At 38.9% G+C, this 19,755-nt stretch overlaps 1 protein-coding gene across 2 annotated transcripts in view; it reads left to right on the top strand.

Moving 5' to 3' along the window:
* Positions 1-1,662: 1,662 nt before the first annotated feature.
* LOC110831279 (Kv channel-interacting protein 4-like) overlaps positions 1,663-19,755 on the top strand; it is a 40,537-nt gene continuing 22,444 nt past the window's right edge. The window contains exon 1 of one of the 2 annotated variants that reach the window (XM_087347907.1): positions 1,663-2,240. In XM_087347907.1, coding sequence (XP_087204033.1) covers positions 2,096-2,240 — 145 coding nt within the window. In that variant the 5' untranslated portion in view covers positions 1,663-2,095. The remainder of the gene's footprint in view (positions 2,241-19,755) is intronic. The other variant, XM_087347906.1, reaches the window with a different exon arrangement.

The raw sequence follows: 19,755 nt of genomic DNA, 5'->3' as shown, positions 1-19,755 counted from the left end.
TAAAATCGAACTCGGTTAGTTGATGATAATCACAACAAGGAACATTCCTCCTCCCACAAAAAAACTTGATCCGCAGTTAAGCCCTGTCTCACTGCTGTAACGAGTATCGCGATATACCGGTAAGCAACTAGTTTGTAGATGACCAAACATAAGTATATTTTAGGTCTTCAGTTTTAGGCTCCGCAGTATGAGAGAGGATGATCTCATGAGTTTATTTACTATACGAGATTAAGGTGGACTTTTGTGGCTTTCCGTAACACAGTATATTGCCACACATATCACAAAGTTGAAGCAACAGCTCACACTTCCAAACAACACAAACAGTTGGTGATCTGGTAGACAATTTCTACACACCTCCATCAGACTAAGGCACCCAAATTCAACTTGAGGTGTACAGTACATATTTATCAAAATATTTCTGTCTTAATCATCTGTACTTTGCGATGGGGTAATTTCCCAGTCAAATATTCCTAATGTTTCTGAATAAAGGTAGATACTTTCCTTCAGTCACCACACTGAATTCCAACATGTGATAAGAAATATAGAATATATATAAATTTATATTGACATCCAAACGCCCATCACCGCTACGACAAAACACTGTTTGTACAGGACAGGTTCAATTTTCTTACAGAACCACTGCAGTAGAGAAAACTGAGGTATGACTTGGACTGTAAAACCAGTTTCTACATCGAAATCCTGTACCATTTCCAAAGTCACTTAAAAACAATTTTTGGTTTTAGACACGTTACTTTAGAACGTTTTGGGCAGCATGAACTAAGATTTTTTCTTTGCATTAATCACTTCGTAATTTCCACAGCTGGAATCTTTACACTTAACAAACTAACAAACTACCGAGTGGGCTGGCTCAAATGTGACTTGGAAAAGCGGCTCGAACACAAATTGTCCTGTCTCATTTGCTTCGTAATTTTCTCAGTCTCTCCAGGAAAATTCTTGAACACTATAATAAAGTCAGCCACGGCCGAGTCCATCTGTATTCTTTCCAATTCATAGTTCATAATTATTCTACTACTCTGTCAAATTTCATGGAACGCGAATGTCCATAACAGTGTTCACCGGAGCTCCCTACTAGACCCTACCATGAGCTAAATAAATCCAGTCCACATTGCAACATCCTATATTTAAGACCCATTTTAATATTATTCTTTGACCTAGGGACTCTATGAGGCCAGGGACCTATAGGGAGGCCTTGATTATGGCGGTCAATAAAGGAGCACTTGAATACAGAGCTATTGTACTTCTTAGAAGGTACGGAGCTGCTGGCAGATTTTGTGAATGAGAAGAAATTGTCACGGTGCAAGGGTTGATTGGGCGCCCACCCATTTACAATCAAACAATATTGTTCTTTCATCTACATGTAGGTCTCCCGAGTGGTTCCTTCCCTTCATGTTTACCAACCTATATTTTTCATAGCATTTATAATCTCTCCCATGCGTTCTACATGTCACGCCCATATAATCCTCCTTAGTTTTATCACCGACTTAATAACGCAAGTGAGAAATTTTAAAACAGCTCAAGATTCGTGGTACTGCAAATTTGCTTTTCCAGTGCTTGGTAACAGCGATACTTACCGCTCATTCCCACTTCCAGTATCCGATATTACGTCATTCGACATACCACTCGAAGTTGTGTTTATTCAATTTCTGTGCGTGGCTTCGAGCGCATGGCTGATGACATACATGACACCAAGGAGTGTGCGCGGACAACATGGGTGTGTCTGTGGGGAGGTGAAGGGAGGAAGACGCCACTACGACGTCTGTTAAAAGCATGTGAGAAGTTGGATCTGGTACCTTGCTATATATTTTAATACAGTTTTATGACTTACCTGCATCCAGCCACACAATACGCTGGGAGCGAGCATTATACTATACTCCGCACACTGTTAATTTAAACGTGTTAAAAGCACCGAAAAATGACATCTCAAAACGTTTAAAAAAGTATTGTTTTGTTTGAGTGACAGTATGTGTGAAACACGCTGAACTTGTTGGTTTCTCCCGTGCTGGGAAGACGGTCAGTCAGACCCGTATCATATGGTGGTTTGCATTGATTGCTCTGTTGGTGGATCAGAGTGGCCATGCCTACACGCCTAGACGTTAGCATGGTAACATCTAAACCTCGTAAGTCGTCGACTTCACCTTCGCATCACGGGATGTCGTCATTTGCATCCAGGGTTGTTAGGAGGTTTCGCAGAGTCACCCTGAAGCTCCGACATAAAACAGGTGACTATATGTTACGATTTGTAACATTTCATTATCTTGCTAAACACGTCATTTCAAGCTGTAGTGTAGTGTAGATATTGTTTAAAATTCAATAAATTATTAATTATTATGAAAATATCACGTATGAGATCATGCTGGAGGTCAGTCCAATAAATACAAACATAGAATATTATTTATAACTTTAAACAGCAATAAGTGTATAATTATCTCGATCACAGTGGTTTTACTGTCTGTATGATATTTGACGCTAGAATACAACATTTGTTTTCGCGCGTTGCTTTGGGTTTCTTGTCCTTGCGACGAGTCGACACCCAGCCTAGGGAGACCCACAAAATATCTATACTATTTATGTTTTCATAATTACTTCAGAATAGGAACATTCCAGAAGGACTGATACGTAATGGTTTAAGAAGATGTAGGCTACATAATTATCTTGTCACATTATTTAAAAGGAAAAATAGGAGAATAAGACTGTTTGCAAGGTTCAATGTAACCGGTAAATCGAGAGTCTTCTTTTTTAGTCCTATTACGTTTTTTGACTTGTGGTCAGTGCATAATGGGAGGTCCCGTGCTTCCGTCCACGTGTTTCATCTTATAAATCAGTTCTTTCCAAACCGTGATCAGCGGAACTCTGTCGGCTCATGGCTTAATCTATGACTGTCGGAAAATTCTAGTTATACTGTAAGCTTTTCACACACACAGCTGACAGCTTTGTTTATTTTTCGTTTTCTCTTGGCGACTGAACAGTTCGTGTTGAACAACACTTTAGTTTAATGGTGAAGCCGGCCGAGCGATGAGATCAAGAGCACGAATTTTGTAAGTTGGTCGCTAAACCCTCATTGATAGTAAGGTCGAGCTGCATTTAATTACACACTTCAGATTCTTCGACGACGCATCGGGTGACATTACTACAAGTTGGAAAGCTAATATGAACCTGTTCAGACGTATTAGTGATACACTTGCACATCATTATCATTCAACCTATCTGTGTTGCACAATATGATACTGGTGGAGATAAACCTCGTTGTATAATATAAATTTCACACTTCATACTTTTTATGTGTTTTCCTGAGAACTTTGTTTCAAAATTCTGCAATGTTCTTCCCTATAAACTTCTCACACGTAGCCTATTGCTCTTTCGAACTTTATATATCTTCCTTAGAACTGCTAAGTGTAAATAAAGAAGTGACCTATATATGAGCTCAAAGGAGAAAAAAGGAAGCAATATAGCCTTTTTGTCGCGAAATCTTTCCACTTGCAACACTATGGGATATTAATTATTAGTTTCTTTAACGATGTTGTTTCATCTGCAAAGGCTATGTGGGGTCGAAGGAAAGGATTTGAAAGGATGCTGCCTTGGCTCACTTATATGCCTATGTACTAACCTGTAATCTCTATGGATAGCGTGAGGAAAATCACGAATAACCTCAGTAAGGCCAGGTGGTAATCTATGTGCACCCTGAACACAAGCCTAGAATTTTACCGCTATACTAGCTTGCTTGGTATAACAAGGATGAGATGGAACTGTAATAATTAAAACTTATTTTATTAGGCAGGTAGGTTGTGAGTAAAACAAGTGGACGGGACTGATTCAGGACAATATCCAAGGATGGGTTCTTGCGTTGGTGGTGTTGACCTTTGGATCCTTTTACCAGAGAATTCATAAGTAATAAAGTGGAAGCAGGCGGCCATGACCTTAAAGTAGCGCCACCGTGCTTGAGAAAACTGAAGAAAACTACGAAATCATCAGCGAGGACGGACAATAGGCCTGCTCTAGCTTATGTACAAATTGCGTACGTTTCGTGAATTTTCATGGCTTGTGGAATAGGCACGGACAACTTTCATACTGCATGCGACATTTTGTACAATCTTCTAGATGCACGTAGACAGAAAATCTACATAAAGTACACAACCATACAGGCCTACAACCTATATACGCATGTGGAATGAAGGCAGTTGCAGCAGATAAATGTCACTCTTAGCCCATAAACGATTCCTAATATTTCAGTCAAGAAAATTTAACACGCACAAAAGTCACCAATTAATCAGTGAGTAACACACAAAATTTAGAAGTTTATCTCGATTAAAATCTGATAACCGAACGTTCCGTCCATAAACTGTTTGTTACCAGAAGGTTATTAATTGCCCGGGATTTTCTAATGAATGTTTTCAGATCAAACAACGTAACGGCTCAATAAAACTGTACTTTGTTTGCAAAAGATTTAGTATACTGGCCTACTGTAACAGTAAAAGCGAAAAGAGAGTGTACACACTTTCTTTTATAACTTCAAAGGCATTCCTTAAAGAACAAAGTACGAAATCAAAAAGAGAGAAATCGTAGCATGTATTCTGTCAGGGAGAAGATGCACTCCTAAGGAATATGCATATTTTCCAAATACGTTCTTCGCTAATTTACACTGTGGAATTCGTGTTATTTAGTTTCCTCGTTTCGTTCCTCTTATCCATATGCTGATATCGTGCAAAAAGAGCTGCAAAAACTCGTAATGTAGTAGCAACAAAGTGATGATTGCATCTACTTTAATTGGTTGAACATAACACTCTCTCTCAAATAGGTGTTAACGGCCGAAATGACAATGACAACAGAAAAGATACATGAAAGTAAATATCACCAGTTGTTGTTTAAATGCAAATTACTTGTCCAGTCGGCTTTGAAGTTGACACAAGCAAATTATTCACTTATAATGGCCTTCGGACCAAGTGAAATTACTCGCAATTATCTTAAAATGCGAAGTTATTTGGTATGCATCAGTATACCTACTCACGGCTTGTAACAATTTCAAAAGGTTCCATAATTTAGACTTGTGTTAGTTTCCAGAATCGGAGTAGCGCAGTTTCTAGTCAAAACCGTCTCGAATTCCAAACGAAGAAGAGTAATGAAACTACCTGGTGTTTAACCGAGTACCCTCGATTTAAAAAAAAAATCACGCCACAAAATTTCCTCTTTCCTGACTCATATTATTTCTGAAAACCAAGCTCTTACATTTGTAACGAGTATTCTGGTCGGTGGGAGTCCTTAATTACTAAAATCTGAACCACGTGATTTCTTAGAATTCTTGTTAATCACTTTCCACTTCTGGAAGCTATCCAGTTTTGAAGGCATTTCCAAAATCCATCTTTGCCCCAATGACAACGTTATAAAAGGTCAGTGCTCCCTTTAACAAAATAAATATAAACACCTAAGTTAGGATTGATAAACAAAGCGGGCCCCCAGTTGCAACAATACTGACAAATTTTCGATCTATTCTTCTCACCACCGGTTGTAGCTTCTGTGCACACGTGTTAACTCTTAACTGACTCAGCAATACCAACTAAAGTAGAAATTATCCCGCAGAATTACACAAAATTCGAACAAAGCTTACATTTAAATAAAACAATGAATAAATCGATCTAGACTGAAAAAACCTTGAATATCACAATTATATAAATTAATTAATCAATAACATTAATTTTTATTACATTTAAATTTAAATAAATCAGGTTGGCCTTACTTGAACGACTGTAGCAGAGAAGTATGTAATTCAGTTGTTTACAAAATTCATTAGAAATAGAGGAATGTATTATTATTTTACTTATATTTCATTATCGAGAGATGTTTGAAACAACGGCAGATCTGAATTAATAAGATCCGTATTTTACGCCACGGCTCAGCTTTCTTATTAGGATATTGTAAAGTATTTCTTTATAAAACGAATCAAGTTTACATAATCTTAGATTCGCGTAAAACTAAATTCGCCGGATACGATTGTAAAACAAAGTCGCCTGACAACTTTCACACACAAACAGGTCTACTACAATAGAAATCTGTTAAACAAGATCATATAAAAATACATGCGGATGGACAGGCATGAATTTTGTTAAACGCAAGAGTGGTCCAAAGCAACTTTCTATGATTGATAGCTGAGCCACTATCGTGACTAAACTACGGACTGGACGACCGGGGAAAATTCCCTGCAGGGATTTTTTCTTCACCTCAACACCCAGATCAACCTACTACCCAATGGGTACCTGACATCTTTCCTAGGGAGTAAGTGATGTCAGTAAATTTAATAAGATATAAACAACTGCAATAATTAATTTAAAATTACGTATGCATGTGTGTATTTATCAATAAATATATGCAGGCCTGTGTAGTTCCAATACTGACTCTAAACCAAGGCCATGGCATTCACCAGCTTCCACAAAACAAAGTTCAGCAAGGAATAAAATATGATCAAGTGAATATGTTTCGTGTTCTCGGCTATTAGCATGTCATATACAATGTAAAGATTTACACAGAATGCACGTAACTTAATATTTTGATGGAAGTTCGGAAATTCTGCCCATGGAGTTATATTTAGGGCCAGCGTGACAACGCATTTTTCTATAAGTGAAACAAAGGTATAAAATACAACTAATCAGAACCGAATTCTACAGATACGATTTATGGGAACAACAACAGGCTGAACTCGACGGGGCAAAGAAACAAATACGGATAATCTACATTAAAGATGATATAACTATAGGGACGATGGTTTCATTATCTGGAGAGAATGAATGATGACAATGCCTACACTGCCTCTTACTAGGTTCCTTCAGAGATGATTGGTGCTCGCCTGGAATACAGGCTGACAGATGATGACAACCACACAATCACGCTTCAGCACACTCCACATACTCCCCACCGAGGTCAACGCACCGTTGTCATCTTTTTTACAACTTCCTGATCGATGCAGCAAAACCAGTCTTTCGTGGTAGTACTCAGCGACTGACGGAGTCCGCTCTGCAAGTCGTCGGCGGCCCCTCAGTGGCCCACACGTCTTCGCCGGAAAATCCAGCAATGCCGCGAAGACAAATGGGCACAGAAATTGTTGATGCTCCATGATTAATGCCATGCCCCATACCTGCCGTCAACTAACACAGCCACTGGGCTCATTGTCCTACTGCATCCGCCAGATGAATCGGATTTGGTCCCATCATTTTGTGCCCTGTTTTATAAGATGAGTGATCCATAGGCGGTCGCGCAATGGAAGACGTGTTAGCCACTATGTGGCCGCCAACGATGACTTGCAGAGCGGACTCCGCGAGTCGGTGCGTACTATGAGGAAAGAATTATTTTCTATATCCATCAGGAAGTTACCAGAAAGATAGCAGCGGTGCATTTGACCTCAGTGGGGAATATGTGGAGTGAACTGAGGTGTGATTGTGTGGCTGGCATCACCATTCAGCCTGTATTCTAGGCAAGTTCCAATAATCTCTGAACTACCATCGTAAATACATAAATCACGACGAAGAAGAGGCGTTTGTAAGCTGAGGAAGAAAAGAACTGACGAAATGAATGGAGCAGGAACAGACATAACTGCTGAAGATAGTATGTAGTGTAGTCGGCGCAGTAGTTTTTGGCCGGTGGAATTTTCAAGGGGAAGGCTAGGAGCGAGTCACTTGTGCGATAATACAATGCTGACTGCACCGAGGAGCTTGTGTGACTGAACGCCCAAACAAAAGAAATACACTGACCGTGCCACCTCAGGTGCACAGCTCCACTAGCTTCTCCACCGGCCAAAAACTACTGCGCCGACTATAATAACAATAACAGCAAAATAATAACAATGATTATGACAATAATAGTAGCAACTGCGTTTCTTTTTCTTTCTTCTTTCGTTCTCTACACGAATAACGTAAAACTGACACATAAATGAGAGGTAGTTTCTGTCCGTCTTAAAACGTAATCTTCGAAACTGCGAAGGAATGTCGGTGAAGTGTTACAGTAGCGTCTACGCTAAATGTTGGTTAAACATGCTTGTGGTTCATGCCAATTCAGTACAATCACTACCGTGAATAGGATCTAATCAGATTTTTAAATAGTAAAGCATTGTTCAAAACATGGCTCAAAATACAGATCTGCTTAAGATTTATAATATTTATTTGAAACGTTTTTCGAATATGGTGAATGCAGAAGAAATGTTATATGCATTGTAATATCTATGATTAACAGTTGTGCAACGAAAAATTTGTATATGCAGCGAATGAACACTAAGGCTAACGAATTATAAAGGACAGAAATCGCAAAGATTGCATCTGGAAAATAAGAGTAATCAACCGAAGTCACAATTTCCACTCCTGTTTAGCAAGGCAACGAAATAAATCATCTACTGCGTTGTCAAAGTGTTAACACACTTCTGTTAACACGAGTACTGGTATTTTATAGTCCACAGCGATGTGTGTGGAAATGTATTCTGGGTCTGTGGGTTGTTTATTCGGGTGATTTAGTAATTTGAATTAGCTGTTCTGTTTAGAAATGGCAGTTTAGGGAACATGTTTATATGCGCGGCAAAGTAGCATACATGTTTAAGACAATGAAGATTACGCATCCACAATTTTTACTCGTAAAAATATAAAGTATATTAACAACTGTGCCGTGCAATTTTCTTAACGCTTTGTTTCTTCATCTCTTCCAGATTCAAATGTGACAATCAACACTTTGTTATCAAACACCCTCAGCCTGTTTAAGAGTGAGGCTACAGTGTGTGATATTCTATCATTAATAAAGATTTGTTAACGTTTCTCTTTTTGAGGCTTCGCATATCCTGTGATACCATAATGCACACGACACACTTTCAGCAGAGGAAAAAATTCCAAAGTGCTGTAATGTATCTTTCTGTCTGCACTTTCCATTGAACGGTCTGATGCAATACTGGGCTAGACTTAAGGAACCCTCCGGAACCTGTGTTTATCGCATTTACATCAAATTTTGATGTATAGTTGTTCAGTATTTTTCAATGGTTTCACTGCAAGCAGTTACACTTGTGTAAAAATCAGAGACGAGTCGAGGGTTTGTTGAGTTACAAACACACAGAATTTAAACTTGTCAAGGCAAATGCGAATGCTACTCGTCCCCGCATTCGGGAGGCAGTCTGTTTGCTGTAGGATGCTGGTTTTAAATTGGCATTTACAGAAGTCAGTATTATGTAATTGAGTAAAATTTTTGATAGTATAGAATTCCAGCGCCTCAACATTTTAGCATCCATGTCTGAACATTTACCACTCAAAAAATACTTCACAAGAAATGTATGGAGAGTAGAAGGACAGATAAAACTTTCATGCAGTGTTAATCGATATCTTGGAAATTAATACAAATATTATGCCAAAAAGAACTGTTTTCTTCAAGGCGTGTTTTCTCAGGTAAATACTTGGTGATATATAACCATACATTTTTTGGCCCTTACGCAGTGTAAAGATTGAAACACACTAAAGAAAACGCAAATTATAATAATCTTCTAACAAAAGTGTCTTATGTCAAGTTTAATCAAAATCTGTTACAGTAATGTATCTCAACTGGGGGTCCGCAAGTTGTGCCTAAGGGTTACGCGAGTAGAGTAGATTCTATGCTTTTATTTTTTTACGCTGTATTTCTGCGAATTTTAAGCTTTCATCTTAATTTGTTACTTCCACATTAGCGTAAACGACATGACGATAAAATCTATACCTACCTATACTATAGGTAGGCTGTATTATATTTAATGGTAATGTATAATATAATTCTGGGCAGGGGTCCGCAACAACAACAAGCTGAGAAACACTGTGTTACAGTGATTCGAATAATTAAAGTTAATAAGACTTATACCTACTAGGTATTGTTCGTATAATAGGAGTGTCATTATGTAACGTTTTATCGTAATCTTTGAAATAACTGAAACGCACTGTGTGCATTGTGTTTCTCTATCCGTATCTTGTGTACTACAAAGTCGATACTGCTGCTAATTATTCTCTCCCGTCTTTTGTTAGCAGCTACGCCGCGGGTGATATAAACGTGATATGCCAATTATTTAACTCATCGTGCAGAGATCTTTATTGTAAACTTATATGTGGCTGCAAGGCTAAATTTATGACGAACAGATCCACGTTCTCCCACCTAAAGGCTTCTCAGCGTGTCTTTTAGGTGGGGATTCCAGGAAAAGAGAAATTGTTGATAGAGTGCTAAATATTTACAGCTCCCAATTTGAACGAAACACTGTCCAGATGTAAGAAGCTGACTTTAAAGTACAGTTAGATCTATAAAAATTGGTCACTCACTTTCAAAGCGGTACAAAACATAAATATGCATTGCAATTAAATTAAGTTGAGTTTGTTACTGTTAAATTGGAAGATTTTACCGGGATAGTAAATTCAAACAAGCAATGCCCGCTTCCTCGTTCATCTAAGCACTCATGGCCGTGTTATTTTTCATTCGACGCGCTGCTCGGATGATTAATGGTTTTATAATCCACTCAAGCAATGGTTATACGCGACTTTCAACACATTAAACAAATACAACAGGAACTTATGAACTATATTAAAGTAACTTAGATATTAATAGTAGCATTTCATTTATATCATAACTGAGCCATAGCATCCTCGATTGTGATATCACGTGAATATTAGGTTGACACACAGTAGGAAAACCTTTATATGCACGTTTTACTTCTAGCGCCCTTTATCAGGGTAGCTAAAGGTCCATTAAATAAAAACTTAAACAAGATATAGACCATTAATACATATTTGGAAATGACACTAACCTAAATGAAGGTGGAATAATATGATTAAGACACGTTTTAGGGATATGGATTTTCAAATAATTGGTTAAAATCGTTGCATCAGTGGCCAAAGCTGTCATAGTATTGGTTACAACAAGATTAAATGGGAAAAAGAATCCCGTGAGTGTACTGAAAAGATAAGTCCACTGATAACCATACATCCGACTCGGAGTTAGCAGATTCGCTGAGATCCGTTTCCCGGTTCCAGCCTAGTCTATGACACCGTAGACGTTTTCGTAGGTTCTCGAGATATTATTACAAAATAGATCACGAATGCTTCCTTCCCTACTCAAGGTTTCCAATTCGCCTTACAAATCGCTTCCTTACTACGTTAAAAGTTAAGTTACATCTTCAATTGATAGTTTCTTTAAATAACCTGCAAACCGCATTCAGGAGTTATCTGATTCAAAACTTAGCCGAGGCAACACCTATCCTGATATTCATCGTGATTTCCGTCAACCTTTCTGAACTAATACCTATATACAAAAGGCCATGAGCACCTGGTTCCCACTTCGTACGTATTAACTAAAACTTCCGCTGCCATTTTAGTAAAATAATGCACGCACCAACCAACTGACCCTGAATTCGGGAAAGTCCAGACATATAGCTTTCGACCCAATGAAGTTCTTTAGCGGAGTCGTATGCCAGTGGATGTTTGAAATCAGGTGATATCCAGTCTGTCTTCCCCAGCGCTTGACTGTTTGTGTTTAATTTTAAAAAACGAGCGAGTGCGTCACGCTAAGCTCAAGAAACTTCAGAAACTGTCTGACGCTTCTTAGCAAGAGCAGTCCTCGCCTTTTTACTGTTCTTGGAGCACTGACCACTTTAATCACATCCACTGCCACCGGGTGCAAACCCAATTGCAGTAAATAAATAAATAATATCACATATTTTAACACAAACGAGCTTCGAGTTTCTCACACCGGCGAAGATGTCGATGTTGGTCTTCCTGGTTTGTCACGCCATCTGGACTCGTTAACGACGTTTCGAAGAAACATACTGTCGCCATCTTCAGAGCTGAAACGCTGGTGTCTACCTAGAAGTCCATACGGCGTTGTAACCCAGAAGACCAAAATCTATAACTTAACACATCATAATGGCCCAACTATGTAAGCTTTTTAAACCATACAGGTGGCAACCAAAGTCTATTTACGGCTGTATTGTGACTATTAAATTTATTTTAAATTGGGGGATATTCATCTTCATTTGATGGATAACTTTCAATGACCACATTCCATTCGTTAAATGAATTTGTGCATTCCAAGTACCAGAAAAATACAAGTAGCAGAGTCATATTCTGAAGCATCGCGTATCCAGGTAGTTGATTAATAAAAAGTCTAAGACCAAATCATATAATTCTACCCCATTAACATAATGGCAGAGAAACTAGGTTGCATTTCTGTACGAATTTTGACCCCACATTAACATTAACGAATCCTTCGTGGAAACCAGAGAGAACTTCTCAGCAGTCCTTGATTTGATTCCAAGAGAAACTAACAGGCAGTTCCCAACACTTCATCTTATATAAACCCTTGTGATCCAATGTGTTCTTGTATGAAACTTGTCTTTAAAAAATAATCTCTCACTTTGAAGACATTTTCAAGTGTTTCACTATTTCAACTGATGGCAGAAAATGATTTGCATGAAGATTGAAACCAGTGAGACGTAAATTCGTATTAAGTTATATTATTATAAGTACTTTCTTATTTCCGACCGTCCCATTTTAGGAAACACATATTGTTGTGATTAAAACATTTACAACTATCCGAGTAAAATCAAGAGTGAAGAAATAAATAAACGAAGCATATGGACTGGAAGAAATTACATAATGAAGATCTTCATAATTTATACTAATTTATACTCTTCACTTGATCTTATTACGACGATTAAATACGCCTATAGTTTTAAGAAATACATTACTTCTTAGACCATCTCAGTGGGTGAGACATGTAACACAATAGGGGAAATAATAACTGCATTAAGAGGTTTGGTAAGTAAACCAAAAGGGAAAATATCATTTGAGGCACCTAGGCGTATATGGGACGATAATATAAAATGGTCCTTAGAGAAAGATATTAATTGGATACCATTTACTCATGACAGGATCTAGAGGAGGAATTTAGTGAACACGGTGAATATTGAAAACAGAAGAGAATAATGTTTACGAATCAAAATATCGTTTCTGCCTCTTGAAGGTTAACACATACGACGTACAGACTTGGAAGAGAATAACAAAGAAAAACAAGTCATGCCAGAACTCGACTGTTACTTGCACTCTAACATTTAACCTGCTCTTGTCTCCCTCCCACACACACGGCTTCCGGGAAAAAAAGACAGGTGAAATGTTCCCTGCGTCGAGTAGCTCACGGCTTCCCACTCTTCACGTCCCAAATGGCCTATCGATTACCACTAGCCACTACATAGAATATTCATACGGTGGTATCGATTTTGTATCTCAGGTGACCTCAAGATTTATTGATCGCTTCACAATATAAAATTGCCTTTAATGTCACGCAAGAAACTACGAAGGAAAGTGTGTATAATTTTTGTTCGGTATAAAATGGGGAATGGAGACAAATCTCCACACATTCTTAATCACGGCATTACGGATGTGAGCGGTTTGCTTGATGTCAGGCTGGTTGCTTTTACCTCATCGGAAAGAACCGAGTTGATGGGAGGCTGAGTGGGGTCGAAAACCGATTTGGACACGGAGGCGAAAATAATATGTTGGCCCTCTCCGAAGTCGAACTCCGGTCGTCCAGCCCGTAGCCTGTCACTTCACCTAGTTCTTCTAGATAATAGTTTTCGTTCGGTCCCGGATAAATTATTAAAGTAATCATGTATCGAAGTATCTCTTGTTTACGAAATGTACTAAATAAATAAATATCTTACACTCGAACTGGCAGTTGGTCATGGTTCTGCTGTTGCTTATAAAGTAAAGTAAAGTTTGTCCCACTATACGCCATGTAGGCGTTTGGAGTGAGTGGAGGTATAGCTCCTCTCTTCCTTGACCTCGGCTCTAGATGGGGGTGAGTGGTCAGCATCACGCCCCGGCCGGCTTTACCCCCGGGAAAGGACCCCGCTACCCATTGTAGAGGAGGCTGGGTGGGCCCCAGAGCCGGTCTGGACGCAGAGGCTATAGGAAAAATCCTCTGCCTCCGTCGGGGATCGAACCCCGGTCGTCCAGCCCGTAGCTAGTCACTATACTGACTGGCTGTTGCTTATATAACAGCAGATATTATTTGGCGTCGAATGAGACGAGATGAAAATGTACAATGAACTGAAAATAATTGAAGAGGAAGTTATCGATAGTGCCCTATATTACCCTGGAATTTTCCCGGAGAAACTGAAGGACATCACTGAAACCTTGAGCCAGTTTTTGAATCAAAATTCGAATCCTGGATCTGAAAAGGTCGATCAGGCCTGCTGACCATTACATTCTGACGTTTGATGGGAATCTTATGGAAATTCAAAACATGGAAGATTCAGAAGGCGATGGGAAGATAATATTGAAGTGGATCTTATATTGTAACGATATGAAGTCGAGTAACGTGACTCTGAATATTTTTTGCTAGTAACCTGTGGTAGTAACAATGTTCAAAATCTGTTATCATAGTCAATCTCAAAACCTAACGTCAGCGTGCCATGTCTGGGAGACTAACTGGATTCATTTCACGAAAAAGGAAAAATTACCCTTCAGGTACACGGCAACACTGTTGCATTCATCGAGAATATTTAGTCACTAAGAAGATGCCAGAAGAATTGAAAAATGTCTTGAATGAATCAGTCAAAATCGTTTTTCTTTATCAAAGTTAGGTCACTAAATTCAAGGCTTTAGAGCAGCTCTGTCAATCTATGAATAGTGATCACCAGCGGCTTTTGTTGCATGACGAAGTCCGATGGCTGTCTCGCGGCAAAGTGTTGTCCCGGCTCTTCGAATTAAGTGATTAAATCAGGGTATTCTTCATAGATCTCGAATGTCCATTCGCAGTAACAGCGCTTGAATGACTATTCCTGGTTAACCATGCTGGCAAATATAGCGGACATCTGCATGCATTTAAATGCACTCAAATTGAGCATGTAAAGAGGCGGTATAACAATTTTAAATGTCAAAGACAAGATCGAGTTAATGATTAAAAAACTAGAATTGTGGGCTTGTCGTTTATCAAAACGAAATTTCGATACTGAACCGATAGCTGCTCCTCCGGTCCATTTGCTATCATTTATGAACCATCAGCTCATCCGGTCCACCTAATACATGCTGACTCGTTGTTCGTGTATTCTACGCCCCGAGATATTCGTGGGGAAACCAAGGAACATTGAAGGCAGTTGAACATTCACAATCAATCAAATCAAATCCCATTCAATTGAAGTTAAACAAACAAAATGAATTTAATATTTAAAAAATTGAACAAAGCAAAAATGACAAAAACAAAACTGTGAAACAAAAGAGCATACAAACCAATTTTCCAATAAGAACAAAATTCTAAGTTACACACATTCATACAGACCCCAGGTGCGTTCATACACTACCACACCTCACACCGATTATTTGGCGAAGCGCTACTAAAGGTGTCACACCTTTCAACTTGCAACTTCCCAACACAACTCCAGGTACCCCATGGCACCTTCCACAGTTTCGGGTTTCCTTACACAACCCGTTAAAAAAAACTTAACCTCGCCATCGGCTGCCAGATCAGCCTCGACTTACACGTAACATCATACACATACTAATACACAGACATCCATACGCACAACACTCGCACACACTCAACACCCAGTGAAATCACAAGACGATGCGTACGTTACAACACTTCCTCCAAAGCTTCAACTTTTCTACGCGACCTTATTTACCTTATGGTCCGCGAAGAATCATGAAAGATCAAGTCCCATACATTGATCAGTCATCCGTTTGAACCGCACAAGGATTCAAACACTCATCTTGTCTCGGCGTGACACACGCTCCCAGGAGACCAAGAGAGCCACTAGCCTCTCAACCAGGCGTTAGCTTTGGGATCACGTGTTTCGCTACGCAGTAGCTCGTGATCGAACTGGTGCTTCCCCGTTCTTATCGCGCTGCTAGCCTCGCAACAGGCGTCCCATTCCACCTGTGCAACAGTCTAACTCACGCGATACATTCACCAAAAACTCACAATTACTCTTTTCCATTTACACACTAACAAAAGAGTACTATACATGATTACACAAATACAATTCCAGTCAACGTATATGACGATACATACAAGACAGTAAGATGAGGCCCTTTGTTACAACTGGGCCACACCCTATCACAAGCACAGCATACTTACAAGTTCCATTTACTCACAAATGAATAACACAACAAGAAGATAAACTATTTTACAGGGTGCAGATCCAGTTGACAATCATAATGACCGTACTAAGTTAAGTTTGAACCAAAATTGACGGCCTCGACAATTTTTGGTGCCAGACATAACTCTACGCACGTCTGTTGATTATGACCGTCGAACCGGAAGAGAAAGACCCAAGCCAGGTCTTAATCACACGTCTTCCCGAGCCAGAGACATTGAGAGGGGGGAAAGAAGCTAATTGGTTAGTAATGACGTAAGGGTACATAGAGGAATTATTACTGGAACGTTATCTTGATGGTCCATCATCCTCCCGTGACCAACCAAGCACAGTTCAAATGCTGGCCACCAGAGGTCATCGAAGGCCTGAACCTTAGAACGGTTCAATACTTTTCAAAAACTGAAGACCTTCCTGGAATCTGCTGATGAAGAATTGTCAAACAAAGTCTTGGAATATTTTACCCCGCATCAGCAAGATCTGTGATGCAGTTTTCGCACGTACTTTCCACCTCGAGATGAAAGTAAAAATTGGATTAAAGATCCATTTAATGTAGATATCGACAAATTAACAGGACTGACAGCAGCAGAAGATAATGGATTGATTGAACTCTCTGCTGACAATGCAATAAAACTTAAATTCAAGGAAAATTCTATGGCGAATTTTTGTCTGCGTGTAAGAACGGATTATCCTGAATTATTGTACAAAGCACTGAAAGTTTTAATTCCATTTCACACCACCTATTTATGTAAAAAAAGTTTCTCAGCTCTTATGTATCTAAAAAATAAATACAGAAACCGCTTAAGAAATGTATAATCTGACTTCATAACGCAAATCTCAGAAACAAATACAATATCGAAAACTAGTCGCTGCGATGCAGCATTAATCTTCCCATTAAAATTAAAACTCCGATTTTTTTATATTTTTTCGTTTGTGAATTCAATAAAATATTGTATTGTTTGCGTGTTTTTGTGAATTGTTCTGAGGTTCAAATCGCAGAAATGGCTTAGGGGTCCGCAGAAGTCAAAAGGTTAATAACCGCTGCTTGTATGCATTTCTCATCTCGCCCTGATCACATCACCCTTAAATTGTAATTTCCAAGTAGAATATTTGTGCATATAAGTTTTTGTTGCTGTGCTCACTGTCACGAACATCCAGCACAATATAATCCGACCGAATATCCAAAAGATAACACAATATCAGAACTGTACACACAAGATACTATCATACGTCTAGAGCTGCGTTTCTCAACGTATGGTACGCGTACTGGTGGGTCCCAGAGCCGGTCTGGACGCAGAGGCTTGAGGAAAAATCCTCAGTCCCCGCCTGCGATCGAACCCGTCGCCCAGCTCGTAGCTAGTCACTATACTGATTGAGCTACGCCGGCTCATACAAGAGACCTATAAAGACCAAAATAAAATTTCTTCCGTAATTTTCAGTGTATACACACAATTGTAAATTTAATCGAAGCCCGTTTAGCGGTATCCTATTAGATGTTATTAAATTAAATGTACAAACAAACACAGGACTCATCATTAAATTCCATTTTATACATTGTTCTCCGTATCACGTTAAACAAAACTGCTTACTTACTCCACGAAGCCGAGTCCTTCCTGACAAGCCAACAGTCGCTCAGGCACTCAAGAAATTCCCATTTTATGGAACCAAAAGGATCGTTATCGTTTTCACAAGAGCCCGCCACTGGTCGCTATCCTGAGCCAGATAAATCCAGTCCATACCATCCCATTCCTCTAAGATCCATTTTAATATTATCAACTCACCTACCTCTAGGTCTTCCTAGCGGTCTCTTTCCTTCTGGTTTGACCATGGAAACCCTGTATGCATTCCTCTTCTCTTCCATCTCATCCTTCTTGACTTGATCAGTCTAATTATATCTGATGAGTACAACTTATGAAGCTCCTCATTATGCAACTTTCTCCAGCCTCCTAGTAATTCATCCCTCTTGGGTCCATATATTCTCCTCAGCACCCTGTTTGCAAACACCCTCAGTCTATATTTCTCCCTTAATGTCAGAGACCAAGTTTCACGCCCATACAAAACTACAGGCAAAATAAAGTTTTGCATACGTTAATCTTTACATTTTTAGACAGCAGACGAAAAAATAAAAGGTTTCGAATTGAATGGTAGCAGGTATTACCCGAATTTAATCTGCTCTTAATTTTCTAATGAATCAAATTTTGCTTTGTTACTGTCGCTCCCAGATATCTGAACTTTGTCTCATTTTCAAAGGATCCATTAACTATCTTCATGTTTCAATTTTTCCTTGCATTCTGGTCACGAGACATCGACATATACTTAGTTGTCTCTGTATTTACTTCTAGACTAACCTCCTTATTAGCATAAATTAGAGCTACTGTGTTTTCTTTCTGATATTTATGCTCCCCCCCCCGCATAGACAAGAAGTAGATGTGTCGCATTCATTTTCAGCCCCACCTGGTTTTCTTGGACCTTTCTGATGGCGTATTCTAAATAAAGGCTGAGAAACAATGGCAATAGAGTATCCCCTAGTTTTAGACCATTTTGAATAGGAAACGTGTCAGACAAATGTTTAGCTACGTGGATTTTACTGTAGGTTTCATTCAACCACATTTTAATAAGCCTAACTAGTTTCATGGGAATACCGCACTGAATGAAATTATTTTACACTACTTCTCTCCTAACTGAATCATATGCATTCTTGAAGTCGATGAACTGTCTCATTGTGCTACCTTTTTTATCTAGTATCTAATGAATACAAAAAAAATCTGATGAATAGTTGACATATTATGTCGAAACCCACCCTGATGATCCCCAATAATTTCGTCAACGTGTGGACTTAACCTTGAGAGAAGGATGTTGGATACAGTTTTGTACGAAGTTGAAAACAGATATGCCTCGATAATTACTAAAGTCAGACTATCGCCCTTCTTGTAAATTAGTACAAAAATAGATTCCTTCCACTGCTAAGGCAATTCTTCCGTATTAGAAATGGAATGAGGGAGTTTATGGATAACTTTACAAGAAAGGACGGTTTCATACTTTGCGGTGGATGCACTTGTATCTGCAACGAATAAACATCACAGCCAATCAGGCTCACAAAGTCACCCAGTACTCTAGTAAACAAACCTCGATAGTCTCATATGTGTATTTCTTAATTAATGTGTTGCTGATATATTTCAAGACCTATGATAGGGCACTGAGAGCCACAGATTAACATTAGCATTATCAAATAGGAAGAATACTAGTAAACTTCAATATCTGAAACTAAATACGTCACAATATCCCACGAATCCAAAAATAAAAAGATAATATTTTAGATATTTAGTATATGTGAATAAACTAAATGAATATCCACCACAATGTTAACAAAAGATAGCCAATGGACCCTGTCCTGGATCAGTTTACATCTCTACAAGCTATTCATCTGAGACAAATTTTAATATTATCGTACTATCTACTTCCAAGTCTTCCACGTAGCCTCATGATTGGAAGCTTCGCAATATTTGCAGTTAATACAGCGTCGTTCAATAACCTACAAAACAATCAACCAACAAAAGGAACAATTAAGCGCCATGCCTGTATGTATGAACGAGACACTCGAGATAATTTCCTCTAACTCT

Source organism: Zootermopsis nevadensis, unplaced genomic scaffold, assembly GCF_977971745.1.
Source record: "Zootermopsis nevadensis isolate Lab colony 2312 unplaced genomic scaffold, Znev_1.0 Znev_ptg000012l, whole genome shotgun sequence".
Taxonomy (NCBI): Eukaryota; Metazoa; Arthropoda; class Insecta; order Blattodea; family Termopsidae; genus Zootermopsis; species Zootermopsis nevadensis.
The sequence above is the reverse complement of the archived record's forward strand: the minus strand, read 5'-3'. Positions and strand labels throughout refer to the sequence as shown.